At 35.2% G+C, this 24,897-nt stretch overlaps 1 protein-coding gene across 4 annotated transcripts in view; it reads right to left on the reverse strand.

Moving 5' to 3' along the window:
• Positions 1-24,897, reverse strand: part of TRAPPC8 (trafficking protein particle complex subunit 8) — an 86,155-nt gene that overhangs the window by 35,419 nt on the left and 25,839 nt on the right. For all 4 annotated transcript variants that reach the window (XM_058556946.1, XM_058556947.1, XM_058556945.1 and 1 more), the window contains exons 10-18: positions 22,550-22,650; positions 19,429-19,534; positions 12,644-12,775; positions 7,480-7,704; positions 6,419-6,527; positions 4,010-4,204; positions 3,032-3,162; positions 746-820; positions 117-243 (exon numbers count right to left, since the gene is read on the reverse strand). In XM_058556946.1, the coding sequence (XP_058412929.1) occupies positions 117-243; positions 746-820; positions 3,032-3,162; positions 4,010-4,204; positions 6,419-6,527; positions 7,480-7,704; positions 12,644-12,775; positions 19,429-19,534; positions 22,550-22,650 (1,201 nt within the window). The remainder of the gene's footprint in view (positions 1-116; positions 244-745; positions 821-3,031; positions 3,163-4,009; positions 4,205-6,418; positions 6,528-7,479; positions 7,705-12,643; positions 12,776-19,428; positions 19,535-22,549; positions 22,651-24,897) is intronic.

Consider the following 24,897-nt stretch of genomic DNA (forward strand, 5'->3'; position numbering starts at 1 on the left):
ATGCCTTTATTAAAGGCACAGTAAACTTATTTTAAAAATACCACATTTTCATTCATTTTATTCTACAGAGATTTAAGTATTAGTTTTCTAATTGTTTATCAATGCTATAGCTTTACCTGTGTGACATCCAGGAAGAGCACCAATGCCATCTACTGCCATGGAGCCCTGAATAGTGCCAAGATTATAAACAACTCCCAGAATATGCAGTTCCCCTACATGATGGGGAAAGAGCTTTAGTCTTGCCTGTGGAGATATTTAAGCCACACTTATTATCTGTTTTCACAGTATCTTAAATAGTGCAATACCTAAATTCTGTAATGTTGCAGACACATAAACTCATGATCTAAACTTTTTAATTATCAATTAATTTCTCTTACTGGAAGGCATTTTCTTCAAAAGAAAATCTCTAAATTCAACAATTACAGGCCAGGGTCCTCATCAATACTTTTAATAAAAATCAATATATTCCAGTCAACCAAATATCATATGAAATTACCACACTGATCCCAAGAAGACAGCAAAAACTTTTCACAGACTTCTTAGGAAATTAACAAACCAAATACCACTGCAAAATTTACTTTTCCTACCAATTTCCTCCTGTGCAATTCCAATTTCCTAATCTTCCAAATTTTAGTTTTTAAGAAAATTAGAATATAAAACAAACAATAAATTGATTTTTAAATTTGTTTTCATTCTTACTTTTAAAAATATTTTAAGGCTTAAGACAGAAAAATAAAACAATTACCACTTTAGATTCTTCACTATTAAGTAAGAATTCTGAAATAACTTCAGTTCCAATCATTTCAGGTTCACTTGTTACCTGAAAAATAAATTATTTTGTAAAATATACATTCTAACGAATAATGTATCAGATTACTAACATTCTTATATATCAATACTTATGAACAATAACAAAAATTATAGTGAGTATTTACAAGGTTCTTACTATGTGCTAAGCAATATGCAAAGCGTTTTATTTTCACCCCTGGAGTAGAACCAGGCAGTAGTAGGCACTTGATATATTTTGTATTTCGTTTAGTCCAACTCAACTGAGGAGAGCAAGTGATCTACTCAAAGTTGCAGCCACTAAGAGGATAAAACCTCAAGAAATCAAGTTTAGCTGTTCATTGTCAACAATGGCCAAAAAGGCCTTTTAATTTAATCTTGGAATAAGAGCAAATTTCTCCATCTTTTACTCTGACCAGCCTCTTTTCTCAAATTGGCTAATTACACATAGAAAAAGCAATGGCAGCTTAAGCAGGATAGATAAAAGACTGTGGAAAATAAAGGCAGTGGGGGAGAGCAAAAAAGGCCTATTTCCTCCAAATCAACGACATGTCTAAGAGACTACAGTCTCCGGTCATCCAAGCTGAACTAACTGACTCACACTGGGGGTAAACCTCATCCTCATAAACACTGTGTTACATTTACCATAAAATCAGTTACTTGACACAAGAAATAAAAATCATATCTCCCTAAATTTCAGTTCAGCATCTTAGTCCAGCACCAGTAGAAGCTCATGAAGAAATCCAGAAAGTTTGAAATTTTTAGGAAAAAGTGTTACTTCATTACACACAATGAAAATTTTCACTTAACTTTAATAAGCCTCCTTTAAAATCTAATATATTGAACAGACTAATATACTTTAAAAACTAGCAAATCTTTTAAAGAATCTTTTCCAAAAATGAATGATTCATACTCTTCTAATTTGTATTCCAGGCATCCAAAAACCATTAGAAAAACTACTGAGGTTGCCAAAATTCAAGTCAGAATAGAGCCTGGGGAAATCTCAGTCTTTCAAATTACTCACAACGAGTATAAATAATTACAAAATGTCTTCAATGAATTTAACCAGCCAGACTTTAAATAAGGCAACCTTTAAAAAATCAAAACACTTCAAGAGAAATAGTATAAAAAGTTAGTACAACATACTTCTTCCAAGTTCTCCCTTCATAAATCGGCACCAAAATGTTAGGATATTTCCCAGTTCCAAAATAAATTTTACCAAATTATTAAAGTACACAGCAAGGTAATATAAAGAACTAAAAGTTATATAACAGATATTGGTGAATAAACTAATAAATAGCTAAGTAAAAAAATGTATTTGTCCAAGTTATTTGTCACAATCAGCTGGGCAACAAAAATTACTTGTTGAAGTCATTCCTGCTTCAAAAATAACTATCTTAAATATATAAAGAGCTTATTACAGACATGGATAAGAAAAGAAAAAGATAAACATATATGAAGAATATGAACAGACATTTCACAAAAGAAATACAAATACAAGAACTTCGACTTCACTAGAAATCAGTAAGATGGAAAATAAAATAGTAAAATAGCATTTTTTTTAACCTATCAAATCAACAAGATTCTTTTTATAAATAAGGCTTAATCTTGCAAAGATGAAATACCCAACCCCATATGCTGCCAGGGAAAAGCTCATTGGCATGACTTTTTGGGAAACCAACAGAGAATTAAAATATTTATTCCCTAAAATGTTCTAACTTCATGCCTAGGAATCTTTCCTACAGAAATAATCAGAATAAAAAACTATGCACCCAAATTTTCATCACTGAATTATTATGATAGTAAACAAATGGAAACTTCCAAAACAACTACCAATGGAGAGATAGTAGAACAGCTTATAGATCATCCATATGATGGAAGAGTATGCAAAAATGAAATACGAAGATATTTTAATATCAAAATATGCATATAAACACAATGAAAAAAGCAACAAACACAATATGAGAGAATCTCATACATGAGGGAAAAACATACAAATGGAAATGACTGGAAAGACATACAGAAAGTGTTAAAGTGGTTATTGCTAAACAGAGGGAAGACATAGTTTTATTTTTATTTCTCAATTTTTCAACAATAAGCATATATCCTACTTTTTATAATGAGGGAAAATAAGCATAAAAAAGAGTAAGTATACCTCACTGAACAGAATAAGTTTAATGTTATTACAGCATCTCTTAGGCTATTACTGAAACATGCTTATTACAAATACCTTTTAATAACTTACTAGTTCTTTAACTTCTTCATTATCCTTTCCACTGAAATCTTTAGGTTGAAACTTCCAGAGCAATGACAAATCAGTCAACAAAAGTGGAACCTTCAAAGGGTTTCTAAAAGCCACTTCGACTGTTATTGGTTCTATAAAAGAAAGGCCTAAATTAATAATAACTTTAATAAACCTGCACATCACCCTATGCTTCAACTCCTTTAACACACGCTTCTTTCATAGCTCTGCATTTCTACCCAGACTGTCCTTTACCACCCTATAAAGTCCATTTATTCAGGATTCAGTTTTAAAATTATCTTCTCGGGCCGGCCCCATGGCTTAGCGGTTAAGTGTGCGCGTTCCGCTGCTGGCGGACCGGGTTCAGATCCCGGGCGTGCAGTGACGCACTGCTTCTCCAGCCATGCTGAGGCCGCGTCCCACATACAGCAACTAGAAGGATGTGCAGCTATGACATACAACTATCTACTGGGGCTTTGGGGGAAAAATAAATAAATAAATAAATAAATAAATAAATAAATAAAATTATCTTCTCTAAGATAAACTAACACACGGACAGAGAGAACGGTTTGGTGGTTACCAGGGGCAAGGGGGTTGGGGGGTGGGCATAGGAGGGGAAGGGATGCATTTATACAGTGACTCACAAACAACAATGTACGACTAAAATTTCACAATGTTGTAAACTACTATGACATCAATAAAAAAAAATTTTTTTTTAATTATCTTCTGTAGAGATTTTCCCAATTTTTCTGTACTAAAGAATATCATTCTCTCTTCCATATTCCAAAAGCACACTGCATATACCTGTATTAGAGCCCCAATTGCTTGGTTTTATAAATGCAGCTCACTAAATTATGAGTTCCTAATTTACTTTTGTATCCCCATCTTCCAGTGATTTTTGGCACACAGAAAATTATCTTGAATCTGCTGTAAGTAAAACAAATAAACAAAAAAATATGAATAAAAAGTCAAGTATTTCACCTTCTACAACTGCAAGGGGAAATCTTGAATTATCTGAATAACTGTTCAAACAGTATTGCGTGGGATGGAAATTGGATGGAATTACTCCTCTGTTAACCACAGCCACAACTTGTTCCTCAAGTTCTCGCCACTGCTGAGAGGATTCTGAGTCATATTCTTGATCAAGACTTATATGAGTAGCTGCTTGCTTTTCACCTTAAAAAAAATTGTCAACATTAAATACACGTCTATTAATACCTGCCCTCAAACACATTTTAAATAAAAATCTGAAATATCCAAATAAATATATATACACTCGCTCTTGTCTATTTCTAATTACCTGAGAGAAAAATATCTTATTAACCCTAGTCTAACTGGAACTTGCTTACAATATTAATACTCTTTTCCTCCTGATTCTGGAAGAATATATTTTCCCTAGTCTTCCACAATTTTATATGAAACACTTCAAACATATGGAAAAAGCATGGAGAGTAATATAACAAATATTTGTGTATCAAAATTTAACAAATGTCAGGGCCGGCCCTATGGCCAAATGGTTAAAGTTCCGTGGGCTCTGCTTCGGCAGCCTGGATTTGGGGGTTTGCATATTGGGCATGGACCTACTCCACTCATCAGCCATGCTGTGGAGGCAACCCACATACAAAGTAGAGGAAGACTGGCACAGATGTTAGCTCAGGGCTAATCTTCCTCAAGAAAAAAAGAAAAGAGGAAGATTGGCAACAGATGTTAGCTCAGGGTGAGTCTTTCTCACCAAAAAAAAAAAAAATTAACAAATACTGACTTTTGTTATAAGATCCCAAATATTTTTTATAAAATAAATGTTACAGATAGAGTTGATATCCTCTATGTAACCCTCCCCAATCCTATAACTCTCCTCCATCTCCACTGGCACCACTTCTTCCCAGAGCTATTCCAAAGTTCAAGTATAGCGTTCTCATCCATATATTTTTTTTTTTTTTTTACTTTACTATATGAGTGTATACATACAATGCATAGAATTAGTTTGCATGTTTGAAATTTATATAAATGGAATTATATTTGACCTATCACTCTGTAACTTTTTTCATTGAACATTACGTTGTGGGTATCATACGTATTGAAACAGGCAGAACCAGTTCACTCATGTCCTGTAGCATGAATCCATTATATGAATACACCAAAAATTTATCAATTCATTCCCTCCTATTGTTTCACTTTTTTTGTTATTAAAAACAATGCTGCAGGGCCGGCCCCGTGGCTTAGCGGTTAAGTGCGCGCGCTCTGCTGCTGGCGACCCGGGTTCGGATCCCAGGCGCGCACCGACGCACCGCTTCTCCAGCCATGCTGAGGCCACGTTCCACATACAGCAACTAGAAGGATGTGCAGCTATGACATACAACTATCTACCGGGGCTTTGGGGGGAAAAATAAATAAATAAATTCTTTAAAAAAATAAAAAATAAATAAAATAAAAACAATGCTGCTATGAACATTCTCATAAATATTTTTTAATAAAAATACTCAATTAGATCTCAAGGAGAAACATATTAAGTTCAAATATAAGAATGCTTAGAATTACAAAGTTTACTTCAACATGCATCAAGAACCTTAAAATAGTTATACTTTTGGCCCAGCACTGCCATTCTAAGGCTCAATCCCAACGAAATAATCCTATATTTTAAAAAGTCTTACAATAAGAACAGCAGAATATTAGCAACTGTTCTCTGCTTCTGTGTACATCTGAAATTTTCAGTAAGAAGAAGACCACAAATTTTATCCACAAGGAGGTCCATCCCAACATGATTTTATATAAGCAAAAAGATGGAAAACACTCTAACTGTATAACAAGTGAATATTAAAGTACTATATATGCACTGAATGGAATATCTTACAGCCATTAAAAACGTTTACCAAGATTATGTAATAACATGAAAATTCTTTATATTATGTGAGTAAAGACATTATAATTACAGCTACTTTGTTGTTATTGTTTTTTGTTTTTAAGGCGGGAAGAAAAAACACTGAAGTAGTGGTTATCTTCAGATGGCAAGATGATAGGTGATATGGTATAAAGTTGTTTATTTTCAAATTTTTTTAACAACCAAACATTATTTTTTTTTTTTTTGTGAGGAGATCAGCCCTGTGCTAACATCAGCCAATCCTCCTCTTTTTTTGCTGAGGAAGACGGCCCTGGGCTAACATCTGTGCCCATCTTCCTCCACTTTATATGGGACGCCGCCACAGCATGGCTTGCCAAGCAGTGCGTGGGTGCGTGCCCGGGATCCGAACCAGCAAACCCCGGGCCGCCGCAGCGGAGCGCGCGCACTTAACCGCTTGCGCCACCGGGCCGGCCCCCAGACATTATTTTTTAAATGGAGAAAGAAAAACAAAATCTAAAAAAAAAAAGTCACTAGGTAACAACTTTACTAACCATCCGCTGGTCGTCTGTCATGGCCGAAGAAAACACGTGTTGCTGAACTGTTAATATACGGTAAAGGAAGCTGCGGTAAAGGACCATCTGGTGATAGCTGACTTACATTCTAGGAGAAATACAAAAGAAAAAAAAAGAAGAATTTTTGAGAAAACTCCATTTTCTTCATATTTGCTTCCTCATTTTTTATACACAAGATATTAAAAATATGTTAAGGAAGAATATTAAGATAAAGAATTACTAAGTTTTACTTAATACATAAGAGTTAAATTTACAAATAGGAAGAACTTAAGATCTCCTTTATTCTGGCATAAGAGAATCTTCCTAAGGACACTCCGCTAGTTAGCTTTCTTTGATTGTTAAACTTCCAAACATTATTTTGGCATGCATTTTACTTCCTGTGACTCATTACAGCATCCTATCTGCCAAAATACTAACACATATGATTTCAAATCAATAAAGTTATAAAAGGTACTTATTTTCTGCATGACAGATACAATAGTCACTATTCAAAGGCCTTGAGGAAAAAACAACTTCTCATTTTTCCATAAAACAATGCTTCGTATTTTCTATCCTCCTGATCAGTGAAATATTTTTCCTTCTCATTAATTTTTCTGGGTTACATCACAATAATTTGTCTACTTCCCACAGATCTGTACCTCCTCATCTTTCATAGGGAAAAGAGAGAATGTACTTTTTCCAAAGGATGGTAAGAGAACTCTATATGTTATAAAACCAGTTATGATTCAAAAAAAACATAATGAAGAAACAGTCCAGAAAGCTTGTGGAATCTTTTCTTTTTTTTTTAAGATTCCAAGAAGAACTACAAATCAAATGTTTACTGGAATATTAAAATTCTCTTTTAAAGAACTGTGGAAGGGCAATGCAAATCAGATCAATGACCAAAAAGCCTAGCCTGCCACACTTGATTATGACAGATAATTACATATATTCCAATAAAACCATTTTATTAGACTCCTACTAGATAGTACTGACTATGTTTTTTGCTGAAAATGATTTAAATATAATTTTAATAGCTACTCCTGAAAATAAGTATTTACCTTGTAAACATAAAGATATTCTCTGAGAAAGGCCCCTTGTTGAGCAGCAGATTGTTTACTTTCATTGATTAAAATATGTCTAAAAGCAGACACAGCATTGTCCAGTTGCCTAAGAGTATAGGACTGGCGTCCAATAGTGAAGTTAATGTGATCCTCTGCAAGAGACCAGCCTTTTCCTTTGTAAACTTGCATGGCTTGACAATAGCAGCGTAAAGCATGCTTTTTCTGTAAGAAAATAAACAAAACAAAGTATTACTATCCAAACTTCTCTTGGACTGGAAAAAATAAATACACACATACAAGTAACTTGTAACCAGTTTTTCCTCTAACAGAGACTGGAATGATGAGGAAAATGAAACTAACATTTATGAAAACTACTTTGCAATTATTACTAAAAACCAAGAGGTCCTAAAGCAGGCAAGCAGCTGCTTTGTCCAAGGGCAAGAAGTCAAAGAAGTTAGGAATAATAATGACTTCATGCAAAACCACCTGGGATTTTCCAGAGTAATAGTATATGGAGTTATGGACTAATTAGAGGCTTGGCTGTTAGCTTGTAACTGAGAGCTATCTTACGAAGTCTCAATTTTGTTACCGTCATCTCTTTATATCACTGCACTGGGCTGAATGGAAATACTCTGTGTGTGCCAAAACTGCATGTGTGAGTACATAGTGTACATGTGTATATATATTTATGTACAGATACACATTTTTAAACTTCTGTTTTGTTTGTTTGGTAGTGACAGAGTTTGGCATTCCTTTTCTTTTGCCCACTCCTGCATCCTGCCACACTCATGAGCAGGCATTTAGTGTTAATTACATATCACTGCCACCCTCTGAACTCATAAAACCTCAATCTTAAAAATGGGATTTAGTACCATGGAAGAGGCTTCTCTTCACTAAATCTTTTGCTTCAGAGTATATTTTGTACCGACTCCCCTCCCCAGGGTAGACTACACACTTTGTACCATGTATAGCCAGAACTATTTGTTTTTTGTTTTTTTGGTTTTTTACTGCGGAAGATTTGCCCTGAGCTAACATCTGTTGCCAATCTTCCTCTTTTTTGCTGAGGAAGATTTGCCCTGAACTAACACCCGCTGCCAATCTTCCTCTATTTTCTACGTTAGCCACCACCACAGCACGGCCACTGATAGACGAGTGGTGTAGGTCTGTGCCTGGGAACCGAACCTGGGCCACCGAAGCAGAGCGTGCTGAACTTAACCACTAGGCCACGAGGGCTGGCCCCAGAATTCTTTTTTTTTGTTTTTTTTGTGAGGAAGATCAGCCCTGAGCTAACATACGATGCCAATCCTCCTCTTTTTTGCTGAGGAAGATTGGCCCTGGGCTAACATCTGTGCCCATCTTCCTCTACTTTATATGGGACACCGCCACAGCATGGCTTGACAAGTGGTGCATCAGTGCCTGTGACGCACCTGAGCCTGTGAACCCTCGGGCTGCCGAAGCAGGGTGTGTGCACTTAACTGCTGCGCCACCAGGCCAGCCCCTGAATTCTTTGTTTTTTTAAGAAATATTTTCTTAACAAAGAGATGATAAAAGCAAATCAAAATCATGTGCCACTTGGCAGCATGCAATGAGAAGAATACAGGCTCCCTTTTGTGATATTCCTACAAAGATACCTGATTTGAATCTCATCATGAGGAACCATCCTCATGGTTCATGACAAACCTCAATTGAGAGACACTCTACTAAATAAAGGCCGGTAATCTTCAAAAGTGTCAAGGTCACGAAAGTGAAAGAATTCGTCTGAACAGGATCCTTTTGATATAAAGGACATTTATGGGACAACTGTCCAAACTTGAATGGGCTCTGAGGATTGGATAGTAGTATTGTATTAGTACTAAGTTCTTGATTTTCATTGTTGTATTATGGTTATACAGGAGAAACATTCTTGTTTTTAGGAAATAGGAAATATGTCCTAAGATACTTGGGGGTAATGGGGCACCAGGTGACAACTTAACTCTCAAATAACTCAGGTAAAAAAAGGTTTCTCAACTGTACTTGTAACTTTTCTGTAAGTTTGAGATTGTTTCAAAATATCTTTTAAGCAACGTTCCTTAAAAAAAAACGCTAATCTTCATACTGCATTTAGTAAGGGAACACAGATACTGAATCTTAAAAACTGAGATACAGAGAAACAGCTGAATGTGTCTAAGTGTCAAGTTCAGGTGCATTTTTGAGGATTTCTTAGAAAAGCATCTAAAGAGAGTTAAAAGGTAACAAGGATTTAAAGTCTGCCTTTTAAAGTAAGAATAGAAAGACTGTCCAGGGTATACTGGACACAAACACATACGCCTTCTCCAGCACTTACTTGTTTTTTTTCACTGATTTTAATCTTTTATAATGCTAGTTCTCTTTATTTTTAAATGCCTTTTACTTATTGATTTTTTTGGCTGGGAAAAATTCGCTCTGAGCTAACATCTATTACCAATGTTTCTCTCGCTTATTTTTTTTTTCTCCCCAAAGCCCCAGTATACAGTTGTATATTTTAGTTCTAAGCTCTTCTAGTTCTATGTGAGCCACCACTACAGCACGGCTTCTGACACACGAGTGGTATGGTTCCACACCCGGGAACCAAACCCGGGCCACCGAAGTGGAGCCGCTAGGCCACCAGGGCTGGCTCTACTTATCGATATTCTTAATGAAAAAAAAACTGAACTATAAAAATTTCTGAGGATAAGATAAGCAATGCAGCATGAACTCTCAATCAGTGAGGACTGAGAAATGGCAATAATATATACATAATCTCCTCTATCGTCCACATTCATCCCTGCCAACACATGCACCTGGTTTTTAATGGAAATGTCATGAAAAGTTGGTGCTTCTCAGAAACAACTTGGCCTCAATCTGAATTGTGTGAGCTCTATATGTCCTATTCTTTCACATAAGATACTGTTATTGACCAACTTCAATAGGATATGTTATTTGCTTTTCTAATAGATCTGCATTTCTTATCATGTTTTCAGGATTCTACATACTGTTCGAGAAAGAGATTTCCAGAGTTCGGGGTACAAAGAGTGGTCAAGAAAGAGCAAAACCAGCTACACTGGACTCATGAACCCCATGAGATAACCACAGTTCGAGATGATAATTACACTAAATAGCAAATGTACCTCAACCTACCACAAATGTAGCATTTTTAACTTGCTACACATCTCCTAGAAGCAATATACCCTATAATTTCAGAAGGTAAATACAAGCCGCTGTTTCCAGTTCCAATGACATCATCATTCTCACAAATGAAACCATTCACAAAAGTGGACAAAGGTGTGGAAAAAGGATGACATTTTTAATAAGAGACAATGGACTATTCCTAATGGGGCATATAATTTTCCTTCTAAGCAAAGGAAATCACATGCTTATAATACATTTTGTAAATTTTTAATAGAACACTTTTAAGCAAAGATTAAAAAATGGGATAACATGTTTCAGATACATTTGTACTTACTAGGAAGAAGGGCTATGAAAAATGATAGCTATAGTTTTTAATTTTTTTCCCCACACTTTAGAGCCTGAGAAATTTATATTCATGGGGTACATAAATTATTATAAAAAGACATTTAATTTTATAAATATTTTTACAGTTTTGTATTTAACATAAAGCAAGTTCACGTATTTTGTAACTTGCCAGTTTCTAAAAACAGAGGGAGGAACCCAATCTTGAAATGTTGGTTTTTAAAAATTATAGCATTTTTGGGCCGGCCCCATGGCTTAGCAGTTAAGTGCGTGCGCTCCGCTGCTGGCCGCCCGGGTTCGGATCCCGGGCGTGCACCGACGCACCGCTTCTCTGGCCATGCTGAGGCTGCGTCCCACATACAGCAACTAGAAGGATGTGCAGCTATGACATACAACTATCTACTGGGGCTTTGCGGGAAAAAATAAATAAATAAAATTTAAAAAAAAAATGTTAAAAATTATAGCATTTTTACATGAAATTGAGAGTAATTTTTGAATACCTTTATTTCTTTGTACTTTTGAAATAACATACAGTTTAAAACACTGGCATGTTTTGGTTAGCACAGACTTGGAGAAATTTAAATATGTTCATAAAAATTCATATTAACTAAATTAAAAAAATTCTAATACCCCGCCCCCCACTAGATAAAAAGCTCCTTTAGAGAAAGACCATGCCAGTTTTATGGATGTATGTTCAGCATCTAGTATAGCCCCTGGAATCTAGAGATGATTATTCAATCCACACTTCTATCTATATTTACAGTAAACCACGATCTCACTGCTGCTACCACTTTGCCTCCAGCAAAGCTCCAACTAATGCTTAAAGGGACAACTGGGGCTGGAGAAATCTCTCTAAATTAATAAAGATCTCTCCAACCCAACTGCTTCCCAGAACAAGAGACAGAAGATTTCCACTCATTAAATAATAAGTACATACCATCATAAGGCACTCTGAGAGACAAGAGAAGACCAGAGCTGAAGTAGGGAGAGTTCAACCGCTGTTAAGAATAGTTAAAATTGCATTCAGTATATCTGGCCCTTCATATATATGATTTGGTTTAACCTCACAAAAACTTCGGCAAAATTCCAAATTTTATAAATTTAAAAATAGAGGCTCACAGAAGTAACTTGTCCAAAGTTGTGAGCAAAAGATCAAGATTGAAACTCAGATTTGTAAATATCCAAATCTCATGCCCTTACCAATATAGCACATTACCTCGGAACAATTTATTTCCATTTTTAGGATTAACTTCAAATCATAAAAAATAGAGAAATGACATACATTTATAAAATAAATTATAACACGGGGCAGCCCCGCTGATTAGCGGTTAAGTGCACACACTTTGCTACCGGCAGCCCAGGTTCGGATCCCAGGAGGGCACTGACGCACCACTTGTCCAGCCATGCTGAGGTGGCATCCCACAAACAGCAACTAGAAGGATGTGCAACTATGACATACAACTATCTACTGGGGCTTTGGGGGGGAAAAGGGAAAAAAAGGAGGAGGATTGGCAATAGATGTTAGCTCAGGGCCAGTCTTTCTCAGCAAAAAGAGGATTGGTATGGATGTTAGCTCAGGGCTGATCTTCCTCACAAAAAATAAATAAATAAATAAATAAATAAATAAATAAAAATAAAAATTAAAATAATTTGTTATAACAAATTATTTTCTTTTTAAAGAAAATGCACTCACCTGCCCTGCTTTACTAAACCGATGGCCTGCCAATATCATATGAAACGCGTATTTTCTAACCATGGGACTCTTCATGTTTATAAAGCAATGTGCCGCCTGTTCCAAAAGAAGTGCACTTCGAAGATCAGAATCCTATATTGAATGTTTAAAAGAAAAGAAGGTTAGTTTCACAAAATTAAAGTAAAAAGATAATTGGTGAAAAAACATTTACATTCTTAAAATAACATGTCATATTCAATGTTTAACTTAGAGTATCTGAGGATAGAGATCAAGAGGCAGTCCAATCTTGATGACTCTTTCTTCCAATAACCACAAATGTTTTTTAAATCCTCCAAAAAATTCTCTACGATGAAATATTTTCTTTTGCTTTTCATAAAGCCAAATGTCTGGTTATGATATGCACCATGTAATAAATCTCTGAAGAAATGCAATCTCTTTTCAAATGGCAAAAAAGGTATATAAACTGGGAATTTAATACAGGTATACTGATGAAAGATAAACCAGAAAACAGAGCACAAAAAAAATATTCACACCAATCTAATTTCTTCTGAAATTGATCTGTGACATCCAATAGCATATTTCCATCTATCCAAGATAACAGGAAAGATAAAACAGAATGTGTGTAGCTTATAAAATAATCTAATCTACTACTTTATCCTCTATAAAGCTTTACTGTATTTAAAAACAATTCTCAATTTTTGCTTTAATTTAAGAGGGCCAAAATGACTGCTTTTCCTTAAAAAGTTCAGAAGGCTTCCCTTTCAAGGATTATCACCTGCTATTAGTATATTAGTAAATGGTACAACTCAAATTAGTTTCCACTTCGACTCTTACAACAGTGTCTACAAAAAACACATACTGCATTTACATCCTCACCGATAAGGACAACCTTTCAACTCAAAGAGCCACCATCACTTTACAAATAACTGAGAAAGTACTGAAGGTTGCTGATCAAGTATCAACAACATTTTCAACAAAACTTTCTCTAGGTTTTCAGCTATTCTCAAGCTGAACTTACCATGCCCTTCCATGTGTTCTGCTGCCATTATTTTCCCCAGGGAAAGTTGAAAACAGAAAACATTGACTTTAAATGCAATAATTTCAACAAATTATAGTTACATCAAAAAGTGTTCATAGACCATTGATTATTATAACTGTCTCTGTAGCAACCACAAAATTATATTAGAGCAGAAACAGATCTGAGGAAACAATCTAAAAAGCATTCAGTAAATGGTAGATATTATTACCTATTTCAATCCCTCAGGACAAAAACTAAATGATCAAATGATTTTTCTAGCAAGATCCAAAAGCTAGTAAGTGGAAAAATCAGGAATATATAATTGACAAGTGGTTCTTAACCAAGGATTTGTATCAAAATTACTTGGGGGAGCTAGGGAGCTTACGTTTTATTTTATAGAAAATGTTTCATTTTTAAAAAATTACTAATATAGACTTTTTTTCCCAAGAATAAATGTTTGAAGAAAAAAAGCGAACATCTTTCTTTCCCATCCCATGCTTCATCTGATTTGCCAGCAGTAACTACAGTTACTAGCTTGGTGTTAGTGTGTGGCATTTCTCTTTTTCCATATTTTTATATACATATGTCATATATGTGTTTATATGTTAAATACAGACTTTTTTTTAAATATACACACTTTTTTATACATAAATGGTATTATACAGAGTATTCTTTATCTTGTTTTTTTAACTTAATATCATGGACATCTTTCCAAGACATCTACATCTCATTTCTTTTAAAGCTACACTGTGTTCTTAATATAAATGTATCATAATTTATTAATACAGTCTCCAATTAATATTGCTTCCTACTTTTGTGACTACAAAAAAATGCTTCGATAAACATTTCTGAGTAATTACACAAATATTTTTATTAGACACATTTCTGGAAGTAGAACCACTGACTTAATGAAAGCTATGCATATACTTTAAATTCTAATTGACATAGCCAAACTGCTACCAAAAAAAGCAGTACCAATATATATTCTCATCAACAGGGAATGAAAGTGTATGTTTTCTACTCTACTCAGCCAAAAATCATTTTTAAAAATTTTTACCTCTTTAATAAAAGAAAAATGACATTTTGTTCCTCAATATACATTTCTTTAATAGTAAGGCTGTTAAACTTTCATATGTTTAAGGGTCTTTGTACTTTTTCTGTGAATTGCCTGTTTACACCCTTCTGTGAATGGGTTTTTGTGATTATCTGGTTTGTAAGAGCCCTTTGTACACTTAATCAATATTAGGCCTTTGTCATACATTTGCAAATAGTATTTCCCAATTTTGACATGAAAGAGTACTCTTTAGTACTCAAGCATACCATCTTTGCCTTTATGGCTTCAAGATACTGCATCAAACTAAAAAAAGATGTTATCATTCCTAGATTTTAAAAAATGCTCTCCTACATTTCTTCTAGGTTTTTCTGATTTCATTTTTTCATATGATAACAATCAGGCTATGATTATATTATCATGTAATAAATAAGATAAGGAATCCAATTCCAAACAGCTAGTTTGATGTCACATACCATTCAGCAAATAACCTAACATTCTCCACTAATTTTATTTTATTTACATTCTCCACTAATTTTATTTTATTTATTTATTTATTTTTTGTGAGGGAGATCAGCCCTGAGCTAACATCCATGCTAATCCTCCTCTTTTTTTGCTGAGGAAGACCAGCTCTGAGCTAACATCTATTGCCAATCCTCCTTTTTTTTCCCCCAAAGCCTCCCAATAGATAGTTGTACGTCATAGCTGCACATCCTTCTAGTTGCTGTATGTGGGACATGGCCTCAGCATGGCCAGAGAAGCAGTGCGTCGGTGCGCGCCCGGGATCCGAACCCAGGCTGCCGGTAGCAGAGCGCGCGCACTTAACCGCTAAGCCACCGGGCCGGCCCTCTCCACTAATTTTAAATGACATCTAATCATATGTAGTATTTAAATTCTCATTCTATTTCATTAGTCTGTCTATTCTTATCACTGTAAACAGTTTTAATTTCTGTAGTCTTATAATACATTTTAATACCTAGAACAAGTAATTCTCTCTAATTCTTCTATTTTGGAATTTTATTTAGGCTTCTCAACCAAGTTTCAGTTTTTTTTTTTAAGTCCTATAAATTTCTTAAGTTTATTCCTAAGATGCGTGCACATACGCGCACACGCACAGCATAAAAACATATTTATTTCTTTAACTGTCTATGAAACTTGACTGAACTGCAAAACTCAGATGGGCAGCAAACCTGGGCACTCTTATTAAGAGGCCATAAGGAATATGGCCTAGATATCTTTGATGGTGTGTAAATGATTCTAATGCACAATCCAGCTGAGAACCAGCAGAGTAAATCCTCAGCATTCTCAAATTTAACACTCAAGGACTGACCAATTCAAGAGAGATCTGGAAGTCCATGGCATATATTTAGCTGAAGCAAAATTTGACTCTTGCGTCCAGTAAAGCTGTTTGAGAAAGAATCGATTTGCAAAGCTGAATACTCTACGTTCATATCTCACTGCAGCTTTGCTCTTCAATAGTCCCTGTCTCTTATAGTGACACCTAAAGTAGAACAAGCACTGCTTCGAAACAAAAAAAACAGCCCTGAAGAGACAACTGCTATCAGTGTTGAGAGAAGAAAAAACGAATTTCACAAAGTGATAGTTTTATCCAGAAAGCAGAGGCTTTGAATGAGGTGAAGAATAAAATTTTATTTTAGTGGTAGTTCATATCTATGATATGACAAGTCTATTATATATGCTCTATAAGGAACAAAGGGGAAAAAAACCCATGATACCACTTCAACAAGAACTCCAGCCTATGAACTTTGCCCACAACCAAGATGTAATTTTAACAAAAGCTGAAAAGGCAACATCAACTTAAAATATGAGGGTAAAAACAGGGAAAAAAAATCATCTGAGGTAGAGGCTTCAATAAACACTTCCATAAAAACACAGTTGATAAAGGTACCAGTTGCACAAATTTAAGTGAACCAAATCTCAAGGACGGCTCTAAGAGTTTTTCTTTGCATAACTGTGAAATTAACAGGAAAGGTGCTATCAGCTGATCAATTTACCACAGAAACAGTTCCTCCTGAGCTGGAGAAATTTATAAAAACTGCTGCTATAGTATTTAAATGCAGTAACAGACAAAAAAGGGCTATAAGACCACAATAAATGTTCAACACAGAAAGAGACACAGGTACGGGAAGAGCATCCTGTCTTAAGCACCAAATTCAAACATACTATCCCATGTCATGGTAAATGTGGCATGTTTTATCATTAAGCTAGGTTTGCTCTGCCACGCTGAGAATCCCAGGGCATACCACAAGAATAAGATCCACTCACCCATAAACTTGCAGTCCAAAAAATAAAGTCAAAGCACAACTCTGGTCACCTAAGCCTCACAGCTGTCTTTTACTATAATGGTATTAGCAAAAATCTAGGAAAAACAATTCATGAATGTCAAGAGTACGTAACTCAGTTCCCTATCCTCAAGACGAGTGCACTTTTCACAGTACTACACAGCTTTTCTAGTTAACAAAATACATACAATAAATATAATAATTAGTCAAAATTTAACATAGTTTTTTTTTTTTTTTTTTTTTGTGAGGGAGATCAGCCCTGAGCTAACATCCGTGCTAATCCTCCTCTTTTTGCTAAGGAAGACCGGCTCTGAGCTAACATCCATTGCCAATCCTCCTCCTTTTTTCTCCCCAAAGCCCCAGTAGATAGTCGTACGTCATAGTTGCACACCCTCTAGTTGCTGTATGTGGGACGCAGCCTCAGCATGGCCGGAGAAGCGGTGCGTCGGTGCGCGCCCGGGATCTGAACCCGGGCTGCCAGTAGTGGAGCGCGCGCACTTAACCGCTAAGCCACCGGGCCGGCTCTTAGCACAGTTTTATACACATTATGCCTAACAGTCTTAACTTTCAAGTTATCTCAAAGAAATATCTGAAAGGTATAGCAGAAAAGCCCATTGAGAATATAATTTCTGGGGAAATGTACCACCACTTGCCCCCACCCCTTCACCCCAAAGCAATAAATGACAATGATAAATTTCATGACAAAATAAATCATCTAGGTTTGGGGGAAATAAAAAAGGTGAAAACAAAGAGTTGGAAAGGAAGAGAACAATGACAGAAAATAACAAGGTAACAATGCAGACAGAAGAATTTGCTGTAAAGAAATTTTATTCAAGCTCCTAAACCATAAATTCCTTTACATTCACTGATAATCCCTAGATTGAAAAACAGAGCAACATATTCAAACCCAAGTTAAGATGATTTACTATAACACAGAACATCAACACACTCAAGAGCCTATATTTATCTATACCAAATAGTTTATCTCTGGCAATTGTTCATATTGGTCAGTGTCGAAGCCATATCAATTATTAAACATTTTTAACACCATCCCTTAGCCTAATTAATTATATCCTACAGAAGCTTTTTTAGAATAATTAATAGTTCAGTTCAACAAACATTTGTAAATCATATGCCATGTGCCAAGCCTAGTATTAGGCTTGTTAAGACTTGTCAGGTCTTACAGCATTATGAGAGAGGGCAGGACAGAGACACTTAGAATAACCTAGGTTACTGCAGATGACTATCTGAAGGATATGACTGATGCCAGGATTAGTAAATTAAGTGAAGAAAGAGGGAAAAGGGCCACAGTCCAGGAGAAGAACATTAAAAACATGAAGCAGGACAGTAGAAGGAGGGATGTTAAAAAAAAAAAAAAAAGAGAGAGAGATAAGTCGAATATTTGGAGATATAAAAAGAAAACACATTAAAGAAGTTAAAAAAATCACCCCCAATTGTGTTACTGACAGGATAGAAGAATACAGGAGCATCTCAAGCAGTTTCTGCCTTGAGCAAATGAGGAGCTAGTTGATTATAACACAATTGAAGACCGTATTAAGATCTACAATGTAACAAAGTTTTTAAGCTTCCTTATTGATATGTGAACTTACAGGTGCATTGGAAACACTCAAGTAGATAAATCTAAAAGGCAGTTGACCATACAAATCTACAGCTCAGGAGAGGTCAAGGTTGGAGACAACTTGAGAGTGAAAACCATGACTGTGAACAGATCACCCAGAAAATGTGTAGAGGCAAAAAGTACACTGATCCAAGGATTAAAACTTTAGGGTACATTAACACTTAAGGGGCAAACGAAGGAGGTGTTTGATTTTGTTCTTTTGTTCTTGAGCATTCATCTAAAAAATGTGTCTTTAACTATACTTACAAAGAATTACTACCATTCTTTACAAGCCTGAGTCAATGTAACAATGTCTGTTGTAAACCTTCAACAGCAACTATAAATGAATTGCTTTTTCTCTCTTTTGAAATATTTATAATATAGATTTTTTAAATGCTTAAGATGATTTTTTAAATAAGTTCATACTAGTGAAAAAAGATTAAAAATTCCTGAGTGATTACTCTTTAAGTACCATTTTTATATTAGGAATGATGCACACGCACATTGCTTTAAATACTGTTATGCTTAGGTCAAAACCTAATTCATAGAAGAGGCACAACACAGGTTTGCAGTTAATAATAATGTAGACTTAAAATCTGTATATAAATAAATTCAGTTTATAAAATATTGCATTTAAAATTAATTCAACAAATTACTAAAATAGCCATGTTATAAACTCCCAAGAGAGATTCCCCTCTAATTTTATATTTTGCATACTCTCTCAAGAAAAAAGAAACTTTAAAAAAATTATGAAACAATACTAATTAAGGCAAAAATACTACACAGTTTCAGTACCTCACTGGTCAACCGTATTAAGAGAGCTGCAGCCTCTGAATATTTGCTTTGGCTTTTTAAGATTTCAGCACTAAGCAATACGCATCTTTCAGCCAATACCATATTCCTAAAGAAAAAAAGACAAGAAAGTATAATTAGCACTGCAATAATATCTTAGTACATCATAGTAACCATGCGTTAATAAGTTTCCAATTCTAGTTTTCGAGTAAAAAGAATTCCATGTCCTCGTTTTCCACTTATCACAAAGGATAAAAAAAAAAACTTTGAATAATTCTCATAACTCATCAAAACTTTTAGTTAGCATCATATAATTTACAGTAAGAATAACAAAGCAAAATCACATTTCCTGTAAAAAGCTGGAATCTAACTGCTATCTCTGAACTAGCAGCTAGTAAACAAACAAAACTTGATTTGAACAGGGATATAAACATTTCACCCATATTTCTTTCTCCTTCCTCAGTGCAAACTCTATGTTTCATTTTACTGGCTACTTTTAGGAATATTTAGGTGTTCTTCCTCTGGTAGTACCATTGAGATGTTTCAATTAGAGACAGCACGGGACCAGTATTGCCTGATTGATTCCTGAGTAAAATCCTCTTTGTAAAAACACACAATCAGTTGATATTTCTTCGTAGACTACTACCATCAATATTCTAGAATTGAATTATTCATGCTTAAAAATAATAAAAATAAATGAAAACATTCTTACTGTGAAATTACAAGATGGAATCCTTCTTGGGAAATAACAACAAAGTTTTTCTCCTTTTACTTTCTATCCTTATATCAAATACCGTTTCATTTTAAAACTACAACAAAAGACTACTAACTTAAAGGTCATTCTAAACAGTGATATTTTTAAAATATAACTTACTACCTCCAAAAATTACTGTAGTGATCTGCCATGAACTTTCTATAAATTATGTTTTTTTCTTAAATGGTTAGTATTTATGAACTTCTAAGAATGTCATCATGAACACAAAATACTAACTCCTAGTTGCCAGCACCTACTCACATATAATATGCTCAAAAACACTCAGTTCTTAGAGTTTAAGCAAACTTTATAAATTCTCTTAAATATTAACACTATTGTTTTACCTATTTATGTTTGATTCCTCACCTATTTCTCCATGTGGTCAGTTATTAAATCACAAGGCTACCAAGCCCAGGACGTTATTAACTTGTTTATTCAAGTAACATTTAAAAAAATCGTTTTTGTCAGGCAGTGGAAGTGCTAAGGATCCAAGTATTTCTATGATAAGATCCCTATCTAAAAGCAGAAACTGACATAAAACTGATAATGAAGAGGGTATGATTGATTTTTATTATGACTTGGGGAGAGAAAGGAGGGAAGGAACAGCTTCATAAAAGAAACGAAATTTAAGAAAATCCTTTAAGGATAAATAGGATCTCACCAGTTAAAAAGTGGAACATGGCATTCTAAGAAGAGGGCATTGCGAAAGTAATGTTTATTTCCCGTATTTTAAGAAAATTTATTTACATTTTAATATTTCTGAGATCAGGGAGCTTCTTAAAATTAATATGTACAATTAATGTAGTGTTTCTAATTTATCCCAAAATATCTATTAAATTGATGATAAATCTTACCAACTTAGAATGAAGACTAGAAGGTAAATAAATGCATGACAGTAGGGTGTATTTAGAAAAAGCATATAGTGTGTTTTGGACAGGAGGACAAACCTGGATTGCCAAGGCTTATCTGGCTACTTGGGTCACTAGGTATTATCCCTTTTCTTTTGCATCATTCCATGTGCATCTCTCCACAAACTGAGCTTCATGAAGACGAGGAAAATCTTGTCAGAGAAAGAATGCTCAAACTTCTTGAAACTTTTTTACTACTCTGACTTCCCTGATCTCTCACTCTCATAATTTTTCTACCTTTTGAATCTCTCCTTTTCAGAATTCTTCAATGGTTCCTCTTTCACAGGAAGCTATATCTCCTGCCAGAATCTCCAAATACATTCTCAAATAAACTACTTGAAGTAGAAGAGGTAGGATTTGATACTGGCTCCCCCATTTATTAGCTGCATGCCCTTGGGCAAGTTAAACTCTTAAGATTCTGTCTCCTCATCTGTAAAATGGGGATAATAATAGAACCCACCATTTCATAGGCCTGTTGTAAAGATTAAATGAGTGTGTGAATTACTCTGGCATAGTGGCAACTGCTGAGCACTCAATAAATGTTAATTATTATCACTTGTTTGTGTTGTAAACACATTGCTCAGACTACTACTATTTCTACTTCGACAATATTATAAAAGACAAACTGTCTCTATATCTCTGTCTTCTAACTCATCCATTCTACACAGAAAAGTCAGATTAATCTTTCTGAAAAGTAACTTTTATTCTGTCAAGGCTCTAATCAAATATTCAGCAACTCCACATTTACTACTACATAAATCTTAACTACAGCTTAAAAATACAATAATAAATGAGATTGTAGGCTCCCCATGCTGATTTCTCTCAAGACGCCTTTCCAAATACACAAATCTTCCAACCTAGCCAGGGCTCTATTCCGTTTTACCAGTAATGCTACATCCAAAACATTATTCTTGCCAATCACAATTCCTGAAATACCTTCATGGCTATCAAATCCCAACCACCTTTCTTTCAAGGTCTATTCCTCAAACATCCCATGACACCTCCTCTGACCACTTCTGGACCGGTTCATAGTCTCCTGACATGTGGTGAGTTCCAACTCCTATAAAGTTCCAATAGAACTCACTATGTGTACAAAACACTTCTCGTTTTCTTTCCTGGACTACTATTTAACCTTTTGTGTTTTGTCTATTTAACAAGGAAAATTCAAAATGGCTAACTCCTGGCTTAACAGTAGTTAAGGTTAGAGATGTCCCCACAATAAAAACCACCCTCAATATAACATATAACTCCAACATTACATTATAAATTCCTAACCACAAATCCAAACAAAATAGGAAAGGAAAGAGAATGTAAGATCATCTTGTCTCTGACTATATTAACTTGATTTGGGAGCTTATTTAAGTTTAAAGCATGAAAAACAAAGAACCATTTATATCTAATAACAATATGAACATCAAATTTACCTCTAAATGGATGGGATATAAATATTCTAGTCACCTACTTGCAGATATCCCGGTATGTCTGGATTGCTGTATCCATGTAATGTGCAGGGTATGGCCTAGGTGCTCCTGGCTGAAGAAAAGCTGACACTGCTGCCATTTCCTAAAGGAAAAGACATTATTTATACTATTTCAAGAGGAGAAATATTCTTGTAGTTTAGCATTCAGAAGCCTAAAAGTTGGAATGAAGTTTGCTGGAGTTTTTTATGTATGCGCATGTATAAATTTCATAGCCTAATGTAGACTTGAAAAATATATTTATAGGCTTTTAGTTTTAAAACTCTCTAGTCAAATTTCAAAGTCCATCATTCAGTATTTAAATGAGCTTTTCAAGAAGACCTAGTAAACAATTTCAGTTATGGTACATATAACTTCCAAACGAACCTAGCTTAAGATTTCTGCTACCATCTCCTCCCTGTTCTTCTCTTTTTTTTTTTATTTCTTTGTGTTTATTTTGCTGTTTTCTTTTTTTTTGTGAGGAAGATCAGCCCTGAGCTAACATCCATGCTAATCCTCCTCTTTTTGCTGAGGAAGACTGGCCCTGAGCTAACATCTATTGCCAATCCTCCTCCTTTTTTTCATTCCCCAAAGCCCCAGTAGATAGTTGTACGTCATAGTTGCACAGCCTTCTAGTTGCTGCATGTGGGATGCAGTCTCAGCATGGCCGGAGAAGCGGTACGTCCGTGCACGGCCGGCCGGGATCCGAACCCGGGCCGCCAGTAGCGGAGCACGCACACTTAACCGCTAAGCCATGGGGCCGGCCCGGTTCTTCTCTATTCTTGAGTAGGGAACAAACCAATGACAAGACCATAGAGAGAGATACAAAATAAAGAACATCTCTTTCCAATTTATTGGCTTCAAAATTTGAAAACAGAGGTCACAACAGCTTGCACTATAAATATTTTCAGCTATTTACATACTCTACAGTTTATATCCTATATCATACAGAAGGCACAAGACCATTTCTTAGACCCAGATTACTGTCAATTTTATAGGCCTTCTTATTTCATTTTTAAAACCCATTCTAGGGCCGGCCCAGTGGCACAAGCAGTTAAGTGCGCACGCACTCCGCTGCGGCGGCCCGGGGTTTGCCGGTTCGGATCCTGAGCGCGCACCGACGCACTGCTTGGCAAGCCATGCTGTGGCGGCATCCCATATAAAGTGGAGGAAGATGGGCATGGATGTTAGCCCAGGGCCAGTCTTTCTCAGAAAAAAAAAAAAAAAAACAGGAGGATTGGCAGATGTTAGCACAGGCCTGATCTTCCTCACACACACACACAAAAAAACCCATTCTACTGTTAATAATTCAAATAATATACAATGGTGCTAACGGATTTAGAAATGAAGATGAAAATACAGGTTTTGGCTTCTTAGTAAAATATCCTATTATGTCCATACTTGTGGTCTCACTTAGATCAAGTTTTAATAAAAATTTAACTAGAGGGACCGGCCCCATGGCATAGCAGTTAAGTACGCGCACTCCACTTCAGTGGCCCGGGGTTCTCAGGTTCAGATCCCGGGCACGCCCCGATGCACTGCTTGTCAAGCTATGCTGTGGCAGCGTACCATATAAAGTAGAGGAAGATGGGCACAGATGTTAGCCCAGGGCCAGTCTTCCTCGGCAAAAAGAGGATTGGCATCGAATGGTAGCTGAGCACTGATCTTCCTCACACACACACAAAAAAATTTAACTAAAATAGATGAAACTTTCATAAATTGGGGAAAAAAGTTGTTAATGTCAATCTACTTTTAAGATGAATAAACATTTTTCTCTGCAACATTTTTTAAAATAGAAAAAAAAAATACAGAAATAATTTAATTATCTAAAAACTGGGATACGTCTAAAGCCTTTAACCTGACAGACTATAAGTCCCATGACAATACAAAGCATATCTGTTTCAGAATACCTCTGTATCCTCAGTACCTAGCAGTGTCTGCTCCAAAATTCATTGAATGAACTGAATGAAAATATGTCATATCCATGCAACGAAATATTCTATAGCTCTGAAACATCATGTATTCTTAATTAGTTTATATTTTAACTAATATACATAGTGAATATATATAGGGTTCTACATTGTACAAGAAATATCTAATATATATTGAATTATGGTATAATATTGTACAAAAAATACATTAGATTTACTACATGTATATACAAAGTGTACTAAGAAATAATCCTGTAATAAAAATATGCCCCAAATTCTAAGTTATTTTCCAATTTAATTCTACAAGAAATATTAATATACAAACTGACAATTTCTACAGATACAGTGAGAACATTCAGAATGATCACCCAAGTTACTGCACAATCTTCAGTTATAAACCATTAAATCATTTCTTATAGACT

The sequence above is a fragment of the Diceros bicornis genome, chromosome 16 (genome assembly GCF_020826845.1).
Source record: "Diceros bicornis minor isolate mBicDic1 chromosome 16, mDicBic1.mat.cur, whole genome shotgun sequence".
Lineage (NCBI taxonomy): Eukaryota > Metazoa > Chordata > Mammalia > Perissodactyla > Rhinocerotidae > Diceros > Diceros bicornis.